This window comes from Cucurbita pepo, chromosome LG03 (assembly GCF_002806865.2).
Source record: "Cucurbita pepo subsp. pepo cultivar mu-cu-16 chromosome LG03, ASM280686v2, whole genome shotgun sequence".
In the NCBI taxonomy this organism is placed as follows: Eukaryota; Viridiplantae; Streptophyta; class Magnoliopsida; order Cucurbitales; family Cucurbitaceae; genus Cucurbita; species Cucurbita pepo.
The window spans coordinates 11,960,732-11,983,949 of record NC_036640.1 but is presented as its reverse complement, the minus strand read 5'-3'; the positions used below and the strand labels follow the sequence as shown (position 1 = coordinate 11,983,949).

General features: G+C 38.8%; 5 protein-coding genes across 5 annotated transcripts; 2 read left to right on the top strand and 3 right to left on the bottom strand.

The window, feature by feature from the left end:
• The first annotated feature begins 1,144 nt into the window (after window positions 1-1,144).
• On the top strand, window positions 1,145-4,613 carry LOC111790300. The gene is made up of 4 exons (XM_023671160.1): window positions 1,145-1,705; window positions 1,790-2,674; window positions 2,750-3,380; window positions 3,461-4,613. The coding sequence occupies exons 1-4, from the start codon at window positions 1,145-1,147 to the stop codon at window positions 4,432-4,434; spliced, it is 3,051 nt and encodes a 1,016-aa protein (XP_023526928.1). The 3' UTR covers window positions 4,435-4,613.
• On the bottom strand, window positions 4,465-7,537 carry LOC111790101 (protein NRT1/ PTR FAMILY 5.2-like). The gene is made up of 4 exons (XM_023670905.1): window positions 7,325-7,537; window positions 6,196-6,749; window positions 5,420-5,695; window positions 4,465-5,332 (listed from the first exon to the last, which is right to left on the bottom strand). Exons 1-4 carry the CDS (start codon window positions 7,520-7,522, stop codon window positions 4,768-4,770), a joined length of 1,593 nt encoding a protein of 530 aa, XP_023526673.1. The 5' UTR covers window positions 7,523-7,537; the 3' UTR covers window positions 4,465-4,767.
• Window positions 7,538-9,146: 1,609 nt separating this feature from the next.
• Window positions 9,147-12,810, bottom strand: LOC111790111 (protein NRT1/ PTR FAMILY 5.2-like). Its single transcript, XM_023670929.1, has 5 exons — window positions 12,662-12,810; window positions 12,368-12,585; window positions 11,573-12,138; window positions 10,784-11,059; window positions 9,147-9,931 (listed from the first exon to the last, which is right to left on the bottom strand). Exons 1-5 carry the CDS (start codon window positions 12,786-12,788, stop codon window positions 9,322-9,324), a joined length of 1,797 nt encoding a protein of 598 aa, XP_023526697.1. The 5' UTR covers window positions 12,789-12,810; the 3' UTR covers window positions 9,147-9,321.
• Window positions 12,811-15,090: 2,280 nt separating this feature from the next.
• Window positions 15,091-18,651, bottom strand: LOC111790594 (protein NRT1/ PTR FAMILY 5.2-like). Its single transcript, XM_023671562.1, has 5 exons — window positions 18,496-18,651; window positions 18,201-18,418; window positions 16,812-17,377; window positions 16,443-16,721; window positions 15,091-15,780 (listed from the first exon to the last, which is right to left on the bottom strand). The coding sequence occupies exons 1-5, from the start codon at window positions 18,623-18,625 to the stop codon at window positions 15,129-15,131; spliced, it is 1,845 nt and encodes a 614-aa protein (XP_023527330.1). The 5' UTR covers window positions 18,626-18,651; the 3' UTR covers window positions 15,091-15,128.
• A 1,947-nt stretch (window positions 18,652-20,598) lies between these two features.
• On the top strand, window positions 20,599-23,097 carry LOC111790596 (cyanate hydratase). The gene is made up of 4 exons (XM_023671564.1): window positions 20,599-20,948; window positions 21,267-21,338; window positions 22,542-22,650; window positions 22,753-23,097. Exons 1-4 carry the CDS (start codon window positions 20,677-20,679, stop codon window positions 22,786-22,788), a joined length of 489 nt encoding a protein of 162 aa, XP_023527332.1. The 5' UTR covers window positions 20,599-20,676; the 3' UTR covers window positions 22,789-23,097.
• Window positions 23,098-23,218: the final 121 nt, after the last annotated feature.

Here is a 23,218-nt window from a genome sequence, read left to right as displayed (position 1 = left end):
AAAATGGACAATATCTGCTAGCAGTGAGTTTAGACTGTTACTAATGGTATCAGAGCGAGATAGTGGGTGGTGTGCCAACGAGAATGTTGGCCTCCAAAGCGAGTGGATTGTGAGAACGAGAATGTTGGCCTCCAAAGCGAGTGGATTGTGAGATCCCATAATCTTATAAGGGTGTGGAAACCATTCTCCCTAGGAGACGCGTTTTAAAATCGGGAGATTGACGGCGAAACATAACGGACTAAAGTGGACAATATCTGCTAACAGTGGGCTTAGACCTTTACAAATGGTATCAAAGTCAGACACGGGGCGGTCGCCTAGTGACAACGCTAGGCCCCCAAGAGGGTGGATTGTGAGATCCCACATCCAAAGGGTGTGGAAACCACTCTCCCTAGTAAACGCGTTTAGACCTTTACAAATGGTATCAAAGTCAGACACCGGGCGGTCGCCTAGTGACAACGCTAGGCCCCCAAGAGGGTGGATTGTGAGATCCCACATCCTTATAAGAGCGTGAAAACCACTCTCCCTAGTAGACTCGTTTTAATGCTGTGAGGTTGACAGCGATACATAACAGGCCAATATAGACAATATTAGTTAGCATTGGGGTTGAATTGTTACATAAATATTAGTTTCCTAAGGAATGAAATGGGCATGAATATCAGACAAATATCAGCCAATTAGCAACTATGAACAAAATAAAACAACATATTTTATGAATGGTCAATCTACCCTGTCCTGTTTTATGATGGATTGATCAGTTAAAGTAATTCAGAAACAAAAACAGAGACAAGACAGGGACGAACAGAGCATCAAAGAGATCGAATTCTGAAACCTATGGCTATTTTTAGCAAAACCCTTTATCAATCAATCTCCTTGTTTGAGTTTATCTCCTTGTTTCTCGGATAATTGTGATGAACAAAGCTGGATCAGCCACATCTTGCTGTCGATGTTCTCTGTCATATAACTAAAGAAAACAAGAAAACAGAGTCAGCATCCAGCCCCTGTCACCACCAAATCTCCTAAAAGGGCTCTGCTTTAAGAGAAATTTGCGGCTCATCCTTCCACTTATCTCCCGCCGGATATCTAAGAGGAGGAAGGGGTGAGAAAAAAAAAAAAAAAAAAAACNAGAACGTTCCAGTCCTCCGAAATGGGGCACAGCCACAACGTCCGTCGTGAGTCCCTGTCAGGGCACATGTCCGTTGCCCGGCCGGACTACCACGTCGACGTTTATGAGAACGATCTCGTGTGGCCCTTCAACAAGCTCGATGGAATCGACCGTGATGACATCCGTGCGACTGCATACGAGATCTTCTTCACGGCTTGTCGCTCCTCACCGGGCTTTGGAGGTCGGAACGCTCTTGCATTTTACTCCTCTTCTAATCTTGACAATAGCGATGGCACTTCGAGTCCGAAACCCAAAGGGGTTGTGATGACACCCACCGGTCGGATCAAACGGGCACTTGGGTTGAAAATGTTAAAGCGATCGCCGTCCAGGAGAATGTCGACCGGCGGGAACTGTGGCTCGAATCCACCCTCCCCCAGCTCTCATGGTAATAGTGGGGCTAGCCCTGGTTTGTCGAATACTCTGCCGTCGATGAGACCCCGTCGGCCAATGACGTCGGCGGAGATTATGAGACAGCAGATGAAGGTTACAGAACAGAGTGATAACCGGCTTAGGAAGACCCTGATGAGGACTCTTGTAGGCCAAGTAATTTCTTGTTTTGTTTCCATTTTTGATCTTGGATTTATAATTTTTGTGGTGTAATTGTGTTTTTTGGGTGTGTATGAACAGGTGGGAAGACGAGCAGAGACCATAATTCTTCCATTGGAGCTTCTACGCCATCTAAAGCCATCGGAATTCACTGATGTAAATGAATATCATTTTTGGCAGAGACGGCAGCTGAAGATCTTAGAGGCAGGGCTTCTTCTTCATCCTTCCATTCCACTTGATAAATCAAACACATTCGCTATGCGTCTTAGGGAGATCATTCGAGCGAGTGAATCAAAGCCAATTGACACAGGGAAGAACTCAGACACAATGAGAACGCTATGCAATTCTGTAGTGTCATTGTCTTGGCGGAGTGTGAATGGGACACCAACGGATGTATGTCATTGGGCTGATGGCTTTCCTCTAAACATTCACATCTATGTTTCTCTTCTTCAAACCATCTTCGACATCAGGGACGAGACGTCGGTACTCGACGAGGTGGATGAACTTCTCGAGCTAATGAAGAAGACGTGGTCGACATTGGGAATCACTAGGCCGATTCATAATGTGTGTTTCGCTTGGGCGTTATTCGAACAGTATGTTGTGACAGCACAGCTTGAACCAGACCTTCTTTGTGCTGCTCATACTATGTTGGCCGAGGTCGCAAACGATGCCAAGAAGCCAGATCGAGAGGCGATGTACGTAAAGCTTTTGACATCGGTATTGACTTCGATGCAGACTTGGGCCGAAAAGAGGTTACTTCATTACCATGATTATTTCCAGAGGGGGACAGTTGGTCAGGTGGAAAACCTTCTACCCTTAGCCTTATCTGCATCAAAGATTTTAGGTGAAGATGTTACCATCACAGAAGGGGCAGGCCAAGACCGGGGAGATGTATTGGTGGTCGATTCATCCGGTGATCGTGTCGACTATTACATCCGATGTTCAGTACGAAACGCGTTCGGCAAGGTTCAAATTCCATCCTTTATTACCTTTACTCATCATATCTGTTGAATCCTTTATCACAATCTCATTGCAATTTAGGTACTTGAGAATGGGAAAATTAAGGAAGCTAAAGGTGAGGGGAGCGAGGCTCTGCTTCAATTGGCCAAAGAAACAGAGGATTTGGCATTAAAAGAGAGGGAATGCTTCAGTCCCATACTAAAGAAATGGCATCCAACTGCAGTAGGAGTTGCAGCAGTTACATTACACAACTGCTATGGAAGCATGTTGAAGAAGTATCTGGGCGGGGTGACGATGTTGACGAGCGAGACGATCGGTGTTTTTCATCGGGCTGGAAGATTAGAGAAGGTGTTAGTTCAAATGGTGGTTGAGGATTCAGCTGACTGTGAAGATGGTGGGAAGGCAATTGTGAGAGAAATGGTTCCTTTTGAAGTTGATTCCATTATATTGAACCTCTTGAAATCATGGGTTGATGAGAGGCTAAAGAAACAAAGAGACTGTCTGAGTAGATCAAAAGAATCAGAAACTTGGAACCCGAGGTCGAAAACGGAACCGTACGCGCAGTCGGCTGTGGAGTTGATGAAGCTAGCTAAGGAAACAGTGGAGGAGTTCTTTGAAATTCCTATTGGAGTCACTGAAGAATTGGTTCGAGAGATTGCTGCTGGGTTAGAGCATAGCTTCCAAGACTATATCACATTTGTGTCATCATGTGGTAACAATCACATACTATCCTTTATATGTCTGTCCCAAATGAACATGATGGAAGTGGTAAACAATGTTGTGTTTTTTCAGGTTCAAAGCAGAGTTACATCCCACAACTGCCTCCTCTAACCCGGTGTAACCGAGATTCGAAGTTCACCAAGCTGTGGAAGAGAGCCACTCCTTGTAGTGTTGTCGGAGAAGAAACGACGCATCATCTTGGTTCTCAAGAAGGTAATCAAACGCGAGCGTCGACCAGCCGAGGAACGCAACGGCTATACATTCGCCTAAACACATTGCATTATATGTTGTCCCACCTACATTCACTCAACAAAATTCTTTCCCTTTCTCCTAAAGTCACTGCTTCAACAGGCCTCCGTTTCAACAGTTCTAAATCATACAGAAACTCATCTTACTTTGAACTTTCCAACAGAAGCATTGAATCAGCTTGTCAACATGTATCAGAAGTAGCTGCTTTTCGTCTGATATTCCTTGATTCAAGTTCTGTGTTTTATGATACCTTATATACAAACGATGTCGCGAACGCTCGGATTCAACCAGGATTGCGAGTTTTGAAACAGAACCTTACCTTATTATGTGCAATTGTGACTGATAGAGCTCAGGCCTTAGCAATGAAAGAAGTGATGAGAGCCTCTTTTGAAGCATTTTTAATGGTTCTTCTAGCTGGAGGGTCCTCTAGAGTGTTCTATCGTTCCGATCACGAGATGATCGACGAGGACTTTGGATGCTTGAAAAAGATATTCTGCGACTGTGGTGAGGGATTTCTTCAAGAGAATATCGTCGAGCGAGAAGCCGAGGCCGTCGGAGGAGTAATAGCATTGATGAGCCAAGGTACTGAACAACTGGTTGAAGATTTCAGCATTGTGACTTGTGAAACAAGTGGAATAGGAGTTATGGGTTCTGGACAAAAGCTACCTATGCCTCCGACCACCGGACGTTGGAACCGAGCCGATCCGAACACCATCTTACGTGTTTTATGCCACCGGAATGATCGAGCTGCCAATCTATTCTTAAAGAAAACATTCCAATTAGCAAAAAGAAGGTGAACCAAATCTTCTCTTGTATAATAAAGCAGAGACAAACACAAACACAAACACAGAGTATGTATGTGTGTGTATACTACCAACTTTAAATGAAGCTTGAGAGATATTGAGGGAGGCTCATTGCATAAATATTATTAACATACCAAAGTTCTTAAGATATCAACTCATTCCTTTCTGTTTCATATCTCAATTAACAAAACCATCTATGTTTCTTACATGTTTAATTAACAACGACTAAATAGACCTGTTTCTAGAAGAGTAAACCTCGTCTTCCTTAACCGCGACTCCTTCGAAATTGTGTCGGTCGAGTCGATCGATCGAAAATGGCTTCATTTTTCAACCCACTTCATTCTTCTTGTTGAGTTCATCAGACACTTCAGCTCTGTACACATACAGTTGGGAAATGCCCAAGAACACAAAGAAGTTAACACCACTCATAGCTGCAAGTAAGGCATAGAAGTAATCAAGATGAGAAGCATTCAAGTTGTTCAAAATCCACCCTTCGCCATGTCTTTTGGTGATCTCAGAAACTTTTGAAAGAACGAAGCTACTGAGGAAGTTCCCAATTCCAAGGGAAGTCATCGTGTATGAACTGCCTAAACTCTTCATGCTTTTTGGTGCTTGATCATAAAAGAACTCAACGTTGGCTATTTGAAGTAATGCATCTGCTACTCCTGTGAGCATGAACTGAGGCAGGAGAGTGAAAATGGTTAAGGGAAGTACTTGTCCTGAGCCATTTCTCACCAACCCATTTGCTCTAGCCACGTAAAGTCGGCGCTTTTCGACTCGAGACGCCACTGTCATTACCAACACATGGAAGATCATTCCAATTCCCATTCTTTGTAGCATTGTTATTCCTCTTGGGTTTCTAGTAACTCTCTGCATTATCTTCACAAAGATCCTGTCCAGTGTCCCATGAATGAAAATAGATGCATTAACTAAGGATCAGATCTCATTTTCATCACTGTAATGAAAAAGCTAAGCAAACCTGTCGTAGATGACAATGGAGACAAGCATGGAGATGGTAACAAAAGCATATAAACTTGCAGGAGGGACTTTGAAATGGCTGCCGATGGTTCGATCGAGAGTGGTGCCTTGCTTGATGAAAAGGGTGTGTGATTGTGCCACCATTGTGCTTGGAATGAATGTGCATATCAGAATTGGGATCATTCTCAGCATTTGCTTTGTCTCTTCCACTTGGGTCACTGTGCACGACCTCCATGGATGACTTGAACCTGTTCTTACAGCAGCCTTATTCAGAAACCTACATATAAAAATTCAACCCTCAACCCTGTTCTTACTTCCGGTCAGGCAATGATCATGAGTTTATAAATAAGTAATACATCTCTATCGGTAATGAAACCTTTTAGAAAGCCCAAAGCAAAGCAACGAGAGCATAAGCTCTCAAAGTGGACAATATCATAATCGTGATTCCTAACATAATATCAAAGTCATGCCCTTAACTTAGTTATGTCAACAGAATCCTCAAATGTCAAACAAAGAAATTGTAAGCCTCGAACGTGTAGTCAAGAGTGACTCAAATATTGAACAAAAGGTGTATTTTGTTCGAAAACTCTCGAGAATGAGTGGAGTCTCAATTCAGGGGAGGCTGTTTGAGGTCTTTATAAGACTCCGGAGAGGCTCTGTAGTGTAATTTATTCGAAATGAGGATTATTGGACATGGTTTTTTAGAAAATCCCAAAGTAAAAGCCACGAGAGCTTATGCTCAAAGTTGACGAAAATCCGTAACATAGTTATGGTCACCTGAAGGATGGAGTGGAATCAATCTTTGAGTACTGTTGAACCTCAAGCTCATATAGTTGATTTGGGTCATTAGGAAGAGGAACCCTCCAATTCCTGGCAGCAGCAACAATGACACGAGCCATTCTAATGAAGGGGCTTCCTCCACTGGGGAGCCGATGGCGATAAAAGGGAGTGCCGGCAACGAATATGAGAATGGCAACTCCGAGGCCGATGGTGGGAATGCCATAGCCGAAGCTCCACCCGACATTGTCCTGAATGTAAACCAGAATGGTGGAGGCAAAGAGAATGCCGGAGAACACACTGAACATCCACCAGTTGAAGAAGGACAGCTTTTGGGACTTCTCTTTTGGATGAAAATCGTCGAATTGGTCGGCACCCATTGTCGAGATGTTGGGTTTGGTGCCGCCGCTCGCCACTGCCAACATGTAGAGCGACCCAAAGAACACTGCCAGCTGTAATTTGGAGGCTTGTTGGCAGTTTTCTTTACTGGGTTCTAAACATGGCGGCGGTTGTAGGCTTGGCACTGACACTGCTACCGTTAGAAGAGACATTGCCTATAGAATGTAACAAATTTGTTACGGCTAGTAGATATTGTCTTGTTTTTTCTGTGTAGAATGTTTTGTTCTCCTTATTTATCGATGTGAGATCTCACAATCTACTTCCTACCACACCTAGCATCTTTGCCGACACTTATTCTCTCTCCAATCGATATCGTTCTCATCGATTCATTTCAGTTCGTGAGTTGAAATTTTATTTTGTTAGGTTAATCCGATCAACCCGAAAATAGAAAATTGTTAGAAAAATTAAGAATATTTGATGTTTGTGTTAGCATAAGATACACGGTGACTTGTTAATATTAAATATTCAAGTTTTATAAGATTTTAGTTATTAATGTAATGTGCAGTGACTTATATTCAAGTTTTATAAGATTTTAGTTATCACGACTCTCCACAATAGTATGATATTGTCTACCTTGAGCATGGCTTAGATGTGGGTTTCCCAAAAAGCCTCGCACGAATGGAGTTAATATTCCTCAGTTATAAACTCATGATCATTCCCCGAGACTTTTATCATCCAACAAACTCTATTTATATTTAAAACTCAATTAATTGGTTAAAGTAAACCATACCATAAAGGATGCGAGCGAGGAGATGAAGAAGGTCCGGTAGCAGCCGAGATGAGCGTCGGCGACGTAAGCCCCGAAGATCGGCGTAATCCAAAGGGTTCCAGTCCAATTGGTGACATTGTTAGAGGCAGTGACAGTGCCTTGATTCAGCTTGGTGGTCAAATATATAATCAGATTGGCGGCGATCCCATTGAACATCATCCTATCAATCAGTTCGTACACTGTAAATCCAACACACACACTTTCTCAGGTCAACGGCGGCGCCGGAAATTGACAGATTTTAAGGTTTTAAGAAGGCTTATACCGACGATGAAGGAACACGCTTTCCAGCCGCCCGTGTTGGACCGGAGAGTCGGGTTTCCTTTCCGATCGACGGTCCCGTCTTTCGTGTAGTCGTCGAGGCCGCTCTCTTGATCTTCTGCTGCTGCAGCCGCCATTAATGGGTTTGAAGCTTTTTGTTTAGTTCTTCTATAAAGCTCCAAAGAGTATTTGTATATGTTTATTGAAATATGAGACCACATCGGACCACCCCTTTTATATTTTTATATACACTAACGACCGCCAAAATAAAAAAATAAAAAGAAACGTTAAATAAGAATCTTTTATTTTTTTAATAACGGATCGAAATCATATTATTTTATTAGAGATGTCTATTAAACCTATGAGATGAAGAAGATATTTAGTCAACTAAACGTGATTCAAACAATGTACCCAAGTTCCATCCACACCCGAGCCCATAAGAAATGATCCAAGGCCCAACTGAGCCTTGGGGAAGAAGAGTAAGGACTAGAAGTCCAGAACCTCACCTCGACTAGAATCAAGATGGTCGAGGTTAAGGATGTTGAACATAACTCTCTGTGTAAAACACTCGCACACTTTATTAAATAAGAGATTTAGAAACTACTACTTGGTAACAGTCTGTAGAAACTACTACTTGAATTTCTTTCGATGATGAACTAAGTAGGATGGAGGTATGTATACCCAGTCAATCCATTCCTAAAATTTCTCAACTTTCTTCTAAAATATTTAAATCATTTTCTTAAATTTATTCGATTATGTGCCCGTGATAACATTTTAACAAAAGAGATAGATCACAATTTATTCGATTATGTGCCCGTGATAACATTTTAACAAAAGAGATAGATCACAGCAGAAAATATCTGCTACTGGTGGGCTTGGGCTTGGGCTGTTATATTTGCACACCCTGATCATCTATAGAGACTATGATGGACTCGGTTCAACCTATTTCCATTCGATCCAGGAGGAAAACTAAACTCCAGCTCAACTCGCATATAAAAGATACACAACATTGACCTACACTATATAATATAAAAATTCATTTACTCCCGCTCAATTTTAATTCAAAATTCTAAAAAAATATATTGGACAAAAACCTAATAAAATTAAAGAATTAATTCAATATTAAACACTAATATATTAATTATAAGAATAATTTAATGCACCACATGCAAATATTCATGCTTATATAAATTATTCAATAATTATCTGTTTTCCTCCTGAAGAAACTATACTATTGGTGATGTCATTAATAAATTTAGTCAAATTGGTGACTATTAATTTATTTCCAACTAATGTTTGACCTTTATTTATTTAAATAAATAAATTATTTAAATTATATATAAAATCTAAGTTTTGTTAATTCATTACAAAAATTTGGAAGATTCTGAATCTCCCATCTTCGTCATGGCAAACGTATTTAAATTACAACTTTATTTTTATATCTATTTTTAAATTATTTGACCATTGGTTACCTTAATCTAATCAAAAGTAGAGTTTTGAGGTTACCAATGACAACACGAGAATCGACCCAGAAAATATATTTCGTATATCATGTAAGAAAATACATAATTAGATCGTTTGTATCTTCCTACCAACCACCATTAAAAATTTAACAACTAACCATTGAAAAAAAAAACATAATGATGGTTAGTAGGGAGTAGAACGAGTAGAACGACTCGATTCAATTATATCTTACGTAGCTAAGTGTGAGTGTGTTTTTCACCGAACGGCTTCAATTTCTTGTCGTTGAGTTCGTCAGCGAGCGCTTTTATGGAGCCAGAGACTTCAGCTTTGTAGACATAGAATTTGGAGATGAGCAGGAAGAGGAAGAAGTTGATAGCACTAAGAACTGCCAAGAACGCATAGTAATAGTCAAGATGAGAAGCATTGAGGTTGTTCTTAATCCATCCATTGCCATGTTTCTGTGTAATGCTAGACACTGTTGAGAGATGGAAACTGCTTAGGAAGTTTCCAATTCCAATGGAAGTCATTGAATAGGAAGTGCCTAAGCTCTTCATGCTTTCTGGTGCTTGATCATAGAAGAACTCAATCTTTGCTACCTCTGTGAATGCATCTGCTACTCCCACAAGCATGAACTGAGGTAGCAGAGTGAAGATGGTTAAGGGGAGGGCTTGTCCTGAGACGTTTCCCACCTGCCCACTTTGTCTAGCCACATCAAGTCTGTGCCTTTCCACACGAGATGCTATTATCATTATTAGAACATGGAGAATCATTCCAATTCCCATTCTTTGTAGTAGTGTGATTCCTCTTGGATTTTTGGTTATTCTCTGCATTATCTTCACAAACAACCTGTTGAAAGGGTTCGAATTATTAGTGTGTATAATAGCTCAAGTCCATGCAGATATTGTCTGTTTTAGTCTATTATGTATCACTGTCAGCTTCACAAATTTAAAACTCATCTACTAGGGAGAGATTTCCACATCCTTATAAGGAATGTTTCGTACCTCTCTCCAATCGATACGGGATCTCAAATCCACATCCTTTGGAGCCTAACATCCTTGTTGGCACACTAGACGATGTTTGGCTTTGATGTCATTTGTAAGAGCCCAAACCCACTTGTCTGTTTTGCCTGTTACGTATTACCGTCAGTCTCACGATTTTAAAACGCATCTACTAGGGAGAGGTTTCCACACCCTCATAAGGAATGCTTCGTTCCCCTCTCCAACTAACGTGAGATCTCACAATCCACCCCCTTTGGGGTCAGTGTCCTTGTTGGCACATCGCTCGGTGTCTGGCTCTGATACCATTTGTAACTGTCCAAATCCACCGCTAGCAAATATTGTCTATTTTGGCCCGTTATGTATCATTGTCAACCTCACAGTTTTAAAACATGTCTACTAGGGAGAGGTTTCCACACATTTATAAGAAATGTTTCGTTCTCCTCTCCAACCGATGTGGGATCTCACAATCCACCTCCCTTAGGGTCAGCATCCTTGCTGGAATACCCGGTATTTAGCTTTGATACCATTTATAACAGCCCAAACCCACCGCTAGAAAATATTGTCCACATTAGTCCGTTACGTATCGCCATCAACCTAAGAATATGTTTTCACACCCTGATAAAAAATGCTTCGTTCCCCACTCTAACCAACGTAGGATCTCATTTTAAACCATTTTAAGTATAAAAACTAAACAAAGTACCTGTCGTAGATGACAACACTGAGGAGCATGGAGATGGTGACAAAAGCAGCTAAACTTGCAGGAGGGATTTGGAAGTGGCTGCCAATGCTTCTATCCAGAGTGGTGCCTTGCTTGATGAAAAGGGTGTGTGTTTGTGCCAACATCGTGCTTGGCATGAATGTGCATATCAAAACTGGGATCATTCTCAGCATCTGCTTTGTCTCTTCCACTTGGGTCACTGTGCATAGCTTCCATGAATCACTTGACCCTCTTCTTATAGCCGCCTTGTTCAAGAACCTGCTCATTATTTGCATAAATGGTCACATATTCATATCAAGCTGGAACTATCCGAGCCTATAGCTATCATATATTGTCATCTTTGAACTTTCTGTTTCAAGCTCATTCTCAAAATTTTTAAAACGTGCATGTACGGGAGAGGTTTCCACACCCTTATAAAGGGTGTTTCGTTCTCCTCCCCAACCGACGTGGGATCTTACAATCCACCCCCTTCAGGGCCTTGCTTTCTCGCTAGCTCTCATTTTTTTCTCCAATCGATGTGGGACCCCACCAAATCCACCCTCTTCAGGGTCCAGTGTCTTTGCTGGCACACCGCCACGTGGCTCTGATATCATTTGTAACACTCTTTATAAGAGTGCGTAAACCTCTCACTAGCAACACGTTTTAAAAACTTTAAGGGTAAGTCTGGAAAGAAAAGTCTAAAAAAGACAATGTCTGTTAGCAGTGAGCTTGAGCCGTTACATAAGCCTAGTTGGGAGAGTTGGGAGAGTTAGGAGAGTGAGAGATTCAGACCTCAAGGATGGAGTGGAATCAATCCTAAAAGCTCCTTGCTTGGCATACTCTTCAAAGCCAAGTTCATGGAGTTCTTTTGGGTCATTAGGAAGAGGGAGCCTCCAATTCCTAACAGCAGCAACAATGACACTAGCCATTTTTGTGAAGGGGCTGCCAGTGGGGAGCTTGTGCCTGTAAAATGGTGTCCCAGCAACAAATATGAGAATGGAAATGGCAAGCCCAATAGTGGGAAGGCCATAACCCAAGCTCCACCCCACATTGTCTTGAATGTAAACCAGAATGGTGGTGGCAAACAGAGTGCCAAAGAAGATGCTGAACATCCACCAGTTGAAGAAGGACAGCTTCTGCGCCTTCTCTTTTGGATGAAACTCGTCGAACTGGTCGGCTCCAATCGTCGATATGTTCGGTTTCGTCCCTCCAGTGCCAAGTGCTAACATGTAGAGTGCACCGAAGAACACGGCGAGCTGTAACGTAGAGGCTGGCTTACAGTTTCCTTTGTTGACATCCAAACATGGCGGTGGTTTTAGGCTCGGTAATGACACTGCTAACGTTAGAAGTCCCATTCCCTATGAATTCATAATGGACAAAATAATTCAGCTGTCCCAAGATATTGTACCATATTGTCTACTCTAAACATAAGCTCGGTTATTTTTATTTTTAGTTTCTCCATAATGTCGTATTTCTTACTTATAAATTCGTGATCATTTCTTTAATTAGCCAACGTGGGCCTCAGTCCCAACAATCCTAAAAATTTAGGAGAGGTTTTACTTTGAGGTGGGTTAAGGAATACCATACCGTAAGGCAGATGGCAGAGGCGATGAGGAAGGTCCGGTAGCGGCCGAGATGAGCGTCGGCGACATAAGCCCCCAAAATAGGCATAATCCAGACAGTTCCAGACCAATTGGTGACATTGTTGGCCGAAGCGACCGTGCCTTGATGCAGCTTCTTCGTCAAGAATATTATTAGATTGGTCGATATCCCGTAATACGCCATCCGTTCGAACACTTCATAAACTGCATATTATATTGACTCATTAATTTTGATAGAGGAGGATTTGAAGAGGTAGTGAGTTAAAAGGGTGTGGTTTACCGACGATGAAGGAGCAGGCTTTCCAACGGCCTCTCTTGGAGCGGAGGACGGGGTTGCCTTTCAGATCCACCGTTCCATCTTTGGTGTAGTCGTCGACGCCGCTTTCTTCCGCCGCAGAGGCCGCCATGAAAGGACAACAAGCTCTAACTTTATCCTTAACTCTCTCACTACTTCAAATTTAAAGCCTTTAGTTCATCTTATATATACTTCTTAGTCAACCCAAAAATTTATTTGACAATTACAATTCAAATATTAGGTTTTGAATCTTCCAATGCCTTATCTTCATCCACTTCCACAAATTCTCAACTATTAAAGACCTAAAAATGCAATTTTTTCGGGGAAAAAACCGAGTATTCACGAACAAAATCATTTTAAACATGTTGAAGATAGAACTGGAGTAATATTGTAATACCCCAAGTCGATAATACCCGTTTTAGCCTGTTATATATCATCGTTGACCTCATAATTTTTAAAACGTTATGCTAGAAAGAAGTTTTCACATCCTTTTTAAAGCTCTGCATAACAAGAGTCGGATTTTTTATTAATAATAAAAAAAATACACTAGAGTCTAGAAAAGGTTGAATATGGATAAAATAATTATTTTATAAGTAAAAAGGACAAGGAAGATTCAAAAAGTTGACTATTAAAGCATAGTGAGAGTGGTCAACGACTAAGACCTATTTTCAATTTTCCGCTGCTTTTTTTGAATTTCCACACCTGCCTAATTACTACCACACCAATAGTCCACATCTACAAATTACAATTCTACCCCTAATTTCCATTTCACACTACACTCAAATTTCTCTTTTTTTTTTTTTTTTTTTTTTTTTTTTTTTTTTTTTNATTTTGAATTATTAGTTAATTATTTTTTATTTTTAAATTATAAATTAATTTATACTTAAATTTGAAGGATGTACCAAATAAAATTCAAAATTATTAATGTATTAAAATAATAATAAGGGTATAATTTCATCTTAAACATAGAAATTAGAAATATTCGAATATTTAATATAATTGAATAGAGTCTAAAGTAGTTGTGCCATAAAAAGGTTGACATTGAAGTGGTGGCCATTATCAGGTATCCGTCGTGTCTAGATGGAAACCAGAGTTAAATCCAAACAGTCTATGAGTAGGTGGGATGACAAGTCGAATTATTCAATGCTTGGAATTGACAGCTTCTTATACTAAAGGCTAAATCTAAATCATTCATAATGCACGTGCTATATATATTTCATAATTTTATTATTATGAAAAAATTATAATAATGATTTATTTTTTAATTTTAAAAAATAAAATGTCTAAATTATTTATTTTAGCATTTTCCATGTAATTTCTATTTTGTTCGATTTAGCTTTTAAATTATTAATGGTTATAATTTTCATTAAATTTAACCCTTTTTTTTCTTCCAATAACCACAACTTCTTTGCCTAACAAAATTCTTCTAGATTTTATATTAAAAAATTAAAAAATTAAAAAAAAAATTAAAAAACACTATTTTTTTTTTCTCCTTTTGACTTTAGTGACCATTGAGGAAAGGAGCCTTAGAGTCCAGCTGACTGGTCAACCAAACTATTCGGTCACAATTAAAGCTAAAAATTGATTGGTCAACTAAATTATTTGGTCAGACTTAAAAAAGGTAAAAAATATAATTAATTCTCTAATGTCTTTTCTTTTTTTAATTATTATTAATTTTTACCATCGGTATTCTACGAAAGAACAACATTGAGTTAACAAACGAAGGTTTTGTCGATGAAACTATCAATAACATTTTTTTTTTCATTTTAATTATAATGTACAAATAGATGAAATGCTATGTTATATCCACGCACGATATAATTAAAATTTTGATCGATTTTCTTAAATTTAAAGATTCTAAACTAGGAGTAGTTGAATATGTACTATGTTATATCCACGCGCATGAGTCATGTCATGGCTAGAGGTCCAAAAATGAGACTTTTTGTACCTCTAAATGCAAAAGTCAAATCTAAGCCTTTCAAATCATTAAATCTCAAAATATCTTAAACTAAATATAAAAGCTTACTTTATGGAGAAAAATCCATATGCTTTTTACAAGTTGACTTCCAATTTATTTGTTTTTTTTTGCTGGGTTGACTAAACACTTCTACAGGTCTCTTTTAGAAGCGAGACAGGAAAGAAAGACTTCAAGCTAAATTCACTTTTTTTTTTATCCTAGTTTTTAGCTTCGCTCGAGATTTTTTGAAGTTGAAAATCACGTTATTTTTTAGTTTATACGATATAAAATGAGAATCCTCAAAACCCTCATCCAAGCTATAGAAACATGTCATATAGAATACGAGCATTTTCATCTTGTTAAAGTTCCAGTGGTGCTATTCGAAAACTTAAATGAATAGTTATCGCTATTGGAAATTCAAACATTTGACCGCGTAGACAAGACTGAATTAGAGTAATTGATATATACCAAAAGAGATGGTTTAAATTTCATAATCTAAAACAAACTAAAGGGGGGCAGATGGGCTCTTCCTTCATCGGATGTGGCCCTCGTGGTAGCCCATTTTTCGTCTGGGTTGGATGGCTTCAGTTTATTTTCCTTGAGTTTTTGTGTCAGCACTTTTAATGAATCAGAGACTTCAGCTTTATACACATAGAATTTGGAGATGAGCAGGAAGAGGAAGAAGTTGATGGCACTAAGAACAGCCAAGAACGCGTAGTAATAGTCAAGATGAGAAGCATTCAGGTCGTTCATGATCCATCCATTGCCATGTTTCTCTGTAATATGAGAAACTGTTGAAAGAAGGAAACTGCTTAGAAAGTTTCCAATTCCAAGCGAAGTCATTGAATAGGAAGTGCCTAAGCTCTTCATGCTTTCTGGTGCTTGATCATAGAAGAATTCAATCTTTGCTACCTCTGTAAATGCATCTGCTACTCCCACAAGCATGAACTGAGGTAGCAGAGTGAAGATGGTTAAGGGGAGTTCTTGTCTTGAACCATTTTGTCTAGCCACATCAAGTCTGTGCCTTTCGACCAAAGATGCAATTGTCATTATTAAGATATGGAGAATCATTCCAATTCCCATTCTTTGTAGCAGTGTGATTCCTCTTGGATTGTTGGTTAGTCTCTGCATTATCTTGACGAACAACCTATCAAGAACGAACACAAAAAAATCTATCTTCAAGGCTTTGTATGACTTAACTATCGAGGATTGTTGGAAGGGAGTTCCACGTTGGCTGATTTAAGGAATGATCATAAGTTTATAGATAAGAAATACATCTCCATTGGTATGAAGCCTTTTGGAGAAGCTCAAAGTAAAGCCACGAGAGCTTATGCTCAAAGTGGACAATATCATATTATTGTGGAGATCCGTGATTCCTAACATGGTATTAGATCCATGCCATTAATTTAGCCATGCCAATAGAATACTCAAATGTAGTCAAAAGTGACTCAAGTGTTGAACAAAGAGTGTACTTTGTTCGAGGGTTCCAGAGAAACGAGTTGAGCCTTGGATTAAGGGGAGACTGTTCAAGGGCTCCATGTACCTTAAGGGAGGCTCTATGCTGTACTTTGTCCTAGGGGAGGATGGTTGAGGATTAATGAAAGAAGTAGTCGCACTTTGACTAATTAAGAGTCAAAGAGGAAGATCATGAGTTTATAAGTAAGGTGGAACACTGTCTCCATTGGTATGAGGCCTTTTGGGAAGTCCAAAGCAAAGTCACGAAAGCTTAGGTTCAAAATGGATAATATTATACTATTACGGAGATATATGATTCCATGGAAGCAATATTGGCAATAAATTTTAGCAAACCTGTCGTAGATGATGACACTGACGAGCATGGAGATGGTAACAAAAGCAGTTAAACTTGCAGGAGGGATTTGAAAGTTGCTACCGAAGCTTCGGTTGAGAGTCCTCCCTTGCTTGATGAAAAGGGTATGTGCTTGTGGCAACATTGTGCTTGGAATGAATGTGCATATCAGAATTGGGATCATTCTCAGCATCTGTTTTGTCTCCTCCACTTGGGTCACTGTGCATAGCTTCCATGGATGAGTACTGGAGCCTGTTCTTATGGCAGCCTTGTTGAGGAACCTGCATATGCAGTCAAGAATACAATCTCATTGAACCCCTACTCTTGCATATATACAAATCCAAGTGATTCTAATTTTAGAGATGGGTGACCTTAAGGATGGAGTGGAATCAATCCTGAAAGCTCCTTTCTTAGTGTACTCCTCAAGCTGAAGCTCATGGAGTTGCCTAGGGTCATTTGGAAGAGGCTGCCTCCAATTCCAAGCAGTAGCGACAATGACCTTAGCCATTCTACTAAAGGGGCTTCCAGTGGGGAGCTTGTGCCTGTACAAGGGTGTGCCAGCAGCAAATATGAGAATGGCTATTGCAAGGCCGACCGTGGGAATGCCATATCCCAAGCTCCATCCCACATTGTCCTGTATGTAAACAAGAGTTGTGGTGGCAAACAGAGTGCCGAAGAAGATGCTGAACATCCACCAGTTGAAGAAGGACAGCTTCTGGGCCTTCTCTTCTGGATGGAAGTCGTCAAATTGGTCGGCTCCGATCGTCGAGATGTTCGGTTTGGTTCCGCCGGTGCCGAGAGCCAATGTGTAGAGTGCGGTGAAGAACACAGCGAGGTGTAGCTTAGAGGCCGGCTTGCAGTGTTCTATATTTGGTTCCAAACATGGAGGGGGCTTCAGGCTTGGCATGGACACTGCCAGCGTTAGAAGAGACATTCCCTGTGAAATGAATTGGTAGAGTTTAGAGCAACCCAAAAACCGAATAACGATTGAATTGTTAGGAATAACGACTCTCCACGATGATATTGTTCGCTTTGAGTATAAACTCTCATGGTTTTGCTTCCGACTTTTCCAAAATGCCTCATTCCAGTAGAGATGTATTCTATGATCATTCCCTAAATTAGCAAATTTGGGACTCCCTCCCAACAATCCTCCCCTTGAACAAAGTATATTATAGAGCCTCCCTCGAGGCCTGTGAGCCCTTGAACAACCTCCTCTTAATCGAGGCTCGACTCCTTCTCTGGAGTCCTTGAACAAAGTACACCCTTGGTTCAACACCCCTCGAACAAAGTACACTATGGAGCCTCCCTTGAGGCCTATGGAGCCTTCGAACAACCTCCCCTTAATCGAGGCTCGACTCCTTCTCTGGAGTCCTCAAACAAAGTACACTATAGAGCCTCCCTTAAGGCTTATGAAGCCCTCGAACAACCTCTCCTCAATCGAGGTTCGACTCTTTCTCTAGAGTCTTCGAACAAAGTACACAATTTGTTCGACACTTGAGTCACTTTTAACTACATCTTTGAGGCTCACAACTTATTTGTTGACATTTGAGCATTCTATTGACATGACTCTGATACCAAGTTAAGAATAACGACTCTCCACAATAGTATGATATTGTCCACTTTGAGCCTAAGCTCTTGTGACTTTGCTTTTCGCTTCTCCGAATGGAGAAATGTATTCCTATAAATACATGATCATTGCCTAAATTAACCAATGTGCACTCCCTCTCAGCAATCCTCAACATGAATTACCAATGAATTACCAAAAAGCAGATGGCGGAGGCGACGATGAAGGTGCGGTAACGGCCGAGATGGGCGTCGGCAATGTAAGCCCCAAGGATTGGAGTCATCCAGACGGTTCCAGTCCAGTTGGTGACATTGTTAGAGGCGTCGACGGTGCCTTGGTGAAGCTTATCGGTCAAATAAGTAATAAGATTGGAGAATATGCCGTAGTAGGCCGTCCGCTCGAACACTTCGTACACTATACAAATAGCTTCCATTAATCCATTTTGATTAAACTAAGAACAAGAATCAGAGATATAGTTTTAATTAATTTACCGACGATGAAGAAGCAGGCTGACCAGCCGCCTCTGTGGGAGCGACGGACGGGGTTGCCTTTTAGATCGACGGTTCCGTCTTTGGTGTAGCCGTCGACCCCACTCTCTTCTGCAACAGCGCCTGTCGCCATTGATGGCCAAGGAGATGTATCGCCTACTCTCATTGCTCCCGCTTTTCCTTTCAACCTGGACCAACTCTTTCCCTTTTAAGTCTTCCCCTCTCCCTCTCTCGTCAACCAAATTACTATTCCTTAATAGCTTTTAATTAGATAAATCATGGAGCTATATTTTCCTTTTTTTCTCGTTAAAATTTTCATTTATGACTTTAAAAAATATTTATGGATAATTTTTTATTTTGTAATATAATTTCGATTAAATATATATATATATAACGCACAAATATAATATAATATTCAACGTAATTTCAAAAAAATATTATAACAAAGTATATATATAATAAATTAGTTTGGTGTCTTATGTTCTCTCTCGCTTGTTAAATGAATATCTCTACTTTTAATTAATTAATCATACCGTAGAATATAATATCAAAATAACGGATGGTACGTGTATTTTTGGCTTGGGGGAATTTGTTATGAGATATAATTTTTTTCTTAAAAAATATAGTTATTTAGTCAGATATTCATATTTGAAGTAGATTTTTCTTAGCATATTAATATATTCAACCCTCGTGATTGACCAATGAGAGTAAGCGAACGATGTATCATATCTAGTTCAACTTGACATTTGAAATTTTAGTATAAATAGGTTACGATAAACCATTCTCGTAATTGACCTTTTGAACAATAAATGCAATGCTGACATTGATATAAATATGTGCCATACATTCAATACGTGCATTTTCACCATTCATATTGTTTTAAATGTCATGTAGTGACTAAGTTGAAGTTTGAAATTAATAACTCGAATGATTGACTTTCGAACCATAAGGTTAAGGTTTAGTCAAACGACCAGACGTATTGTTCATGCATTTTCACAAATCACATTTATTAATTTCATATTTTGGATTAAAATGAAAGACCATGATTTATACCATTGACTTCCTTTTTCTTCTTATTTATTTATTTATTATTGTAATTATTTAATTTGACTTGGTCATGTTTTCCAGCGAGCTACCTTGACTAATAACAGAGTCATAGCCCAAGTCAAAGGAGGAGGAAAAAAAAAAAAATCAAGCAATTAAATTATTGATATTACTTACTATTTTACATTTTTATTTTTATGTTGATTTCTTAAACATAAAGTTTGGTTTTATTTTCTGTCACAAAAATAATAATATTTTTATTTTTAATAACCCTTTTTCTCTTCAATAATATATATATATATAGAGTGATATTAAGTATGTTAATAAAAATATGAAATCATATGTCTATATATATATATATATATATGTATATATATACATATATATGTATGTATATATATACATATATATATATAAAGTGATATTAAGTATGTTAATAAAAATATGAAATCATATGTCTATATGTATATATATATGTATGTATATATATATATAAAAAGTGATATTATGTTAATAAAAATATGAAATCATTCTTCATATGGACAATCCAACTGCTTTCAAACTAAAAAATTGGGCAGGCCCATTGATATGGGCCTTCTGCTCCAAAACGGCCCAATGGGCCCAAATTCACCCATGGTTAGACACTGGTCGTTAAAAATAAATAAATTATAGCGACCAACAAATAATGATATATATATGTATAATTTTTAATGAATGAAGAATTTGATTTATAAAAAATAAATCAAATAAAATTATATATATATTTGAATATAAAATTTAAATTATATTAAATAAATCAATTTAAAAAAATAAAAATTTATTAGATAATTATTTAGTAAGTGAATAAATACAAAAATAAATAAATAAATAAAATTGTTTTAAAAAAATGGAAATCGCGAGAATTCGACAGATGCCAACGATGAACGTAGGAAGAAAAGGCAAAACTGATATTTGCTTGATCGAACGGTCAAAAGGCACTACTATAATCCAACGGTGGGTATAATTTTTGTTATTTTATTTAAGATTATATTTTATTGTTTATAATTACCCATTGGTGTATCCAACCGCCGTGTGGCAATAATCATCCGTCTTCTTTTGTTAGAGAGAGAGATTGAGAGAGTGGGAGAGAGCTCCATCGAAATGGAAGGTAGTAGCAGAGCTAGCGCAATCCGTCAGCTGCAGGACGCGAAGCGCTTGTCGGGAAAATCTTACAACCAGATAGCGGAAGAGACTGGGCTCACTAACGTCTATGTTGCTCAGCTTCTCCGGCGTCAAGCGCAACTCAAGCCTGAGACTGTCCCGAAATTGAGGGCCGCCTTGCCTCAACTTCTTGATGATCATATTCAAGAGATGATGCTGCCGCCAATGAGGTGCTACGATCCTTGTTTGATCCAAGAACCTACGATTTACAGGTGGATTATCTACTAATTCGTTGTTTGTTGGCTTTCCTTTCACCATTTTTCTTTATGAAGTTCGCTGTGGATTTAAATCGATTGAATTGCTTTTGTCTTAGGGGAAATCTAGTATTAGCATACGGTGAATTGAATAATCATTTGTATTTCCTGGACGCTGTTTAGTTAGTAGAGCAATCCGATCAATTAACCGCTATTATATTTCTATATGAATAGCCTCTAATTTTGATAAATGCTTATGCATGAGTAATCGGCTAATCGAGCTTACTTCCAGTGGATTTTCTCGTCTGTACTGACTTAAGACTTCATTGGATATAGATTGAACGAAGCAGTTATGCATTTCGGCGAGAGCATCAAGGAAATTGTTAATGAGGAGTTTGGCGATGGAATGTAAGTTGATTTATCTGAATTTTTTTTCTTCTTATCGACCTGAAATCCAAATAGATTGTAAATTTTTAAATCTTAAGATTGATAAACAACTTTTTTCTAATATGGCTGTATTATGGATATATAATGTTTTGTGTTCTACTATCTAAAACCATATTTAGGCTTTGATTTCTAGTTTTGAACATCTGACTAGACAAAACAATTTTAGTAGTTAGATTACAGGTAAATAAATTCTTAGGATACAAGCTTACTATTAAAGCAATATAACTAAAAGATAAAATGGCTTCTTTAATTCCCTCGACGTTATCAAGGAAGCTTCTGGTACTCGATCTTTGAGTTCTTAGTTTGGATGTAACAATGAATAAACAAAAGACATAAAACACAAAACATATTTTATTCCACTTTCCAAGAATTCTCGATCAGGAAAACTAGAGAATCATTCAAAGAAAAACATTAATAATTCAAGTACTTGAGACCCTTCAACTCATACTGGAACATAAATATGTCGAGGATTGTTGAGAGAGGAGTCCACGTTGGCTGATTTAGGGGAAGATCATAGGTTTATAAGTAACGAATTCCTATCTCCATTGGTACGAGGGTTTTTGGGGAAATCAAAAGTAAAGTCATGAGAGCTTATGTTCAAAATGGACAATATCATACGATTGTGTTGATCCGTGATTCCTAACAAAACATTCTGATATAATTAGTTTGAATCAGTTCCAGGGGTAGCACAGCAAACAACATTAAGAAATGTAGTGTTCTAGAGAATGCTAGGATATGGAAGTAGAGAAACTTATTTGAAAATTTTGAAGTTACTGAAAGATGATATTGTAGCTCTGGAGCTCATATCAGTCATCTGCTCAGACTCAGATGTCTTAAACTGTTCTTTCAGTTTGATGTTGGAAATCTTGTGTTGTTTATCAGATTCATATGAAACTTGTGTCTCAACTTCATAAGAAATTACCAGTCAAGATTTTCTTGTGATTCCTTGCGACCATATTCAATGCATCAGATACAAATCTTCAATGATCCATTATATGTTTGTATGCCCAAACATTTCATTATAAACAACCTGTTGTCCTTCAACTCGGTAAACTTCAACACGTCTCACAGTCAAAACCAATGAGCTTTAATCTTTAGTGGAGATTCTGTCGAAGAAACTAATGTATAATATAATCATTTCAAGGTCTAATTTATGTTTATTAGTATGTCAGCCATAGACTTCTACTGCTCAGTCGACAAGGTCAAGGGTGTTGATGGGAAGGACCGTGTTGTGATAACATTTGATGGTAAATATTTGCCCTACACAGAGCAGGTTAGTTTTCATTTCAACATCCATGACCATTACCATTACTTTTTCATGAAAGTAAGTAAACATTCTAAATTTACCCATCTTTCTGTTGATATGAATCTGTAGAAGGTAGAGCATATGGCTTCCAGACGACCGTCGTAGGAAAGTTGAGCGCGATTCTAAAGCTTGCAACATGGTTGCTGTAAGAATCTGCTCTGTTTTTTTCTCCCTGCAGTGTAATTGCTTTGCATCCTTCATTTGAAAATCTTGTATAATAAAATGTGAAGCTGCTTGCTTTTGTGTACGAAAGCCTCGTAGCAATGTTCTTATGGCTTTCAAGTGTTTCTATGTGATCGTGTCATGGCCAAGTTTGTCCTGGGTAACTTTGTTAGCTCTAATTTGATTGTCTATCAGGTCATAGACGTGCAATTGTCTCTTGTACCAAGTCAATAAAGTGTCTTTATTTGGAAACTCGGTTGTTCACTTCACTAGCTTTTGCCTCCAAACTGTCTCGAGCGAGCTATGGTTTGTCTTTCCGATCACCTCTAATGCGGATTCTTTTCCGGGTATACGGGTCTCCCAAAACTGTCCT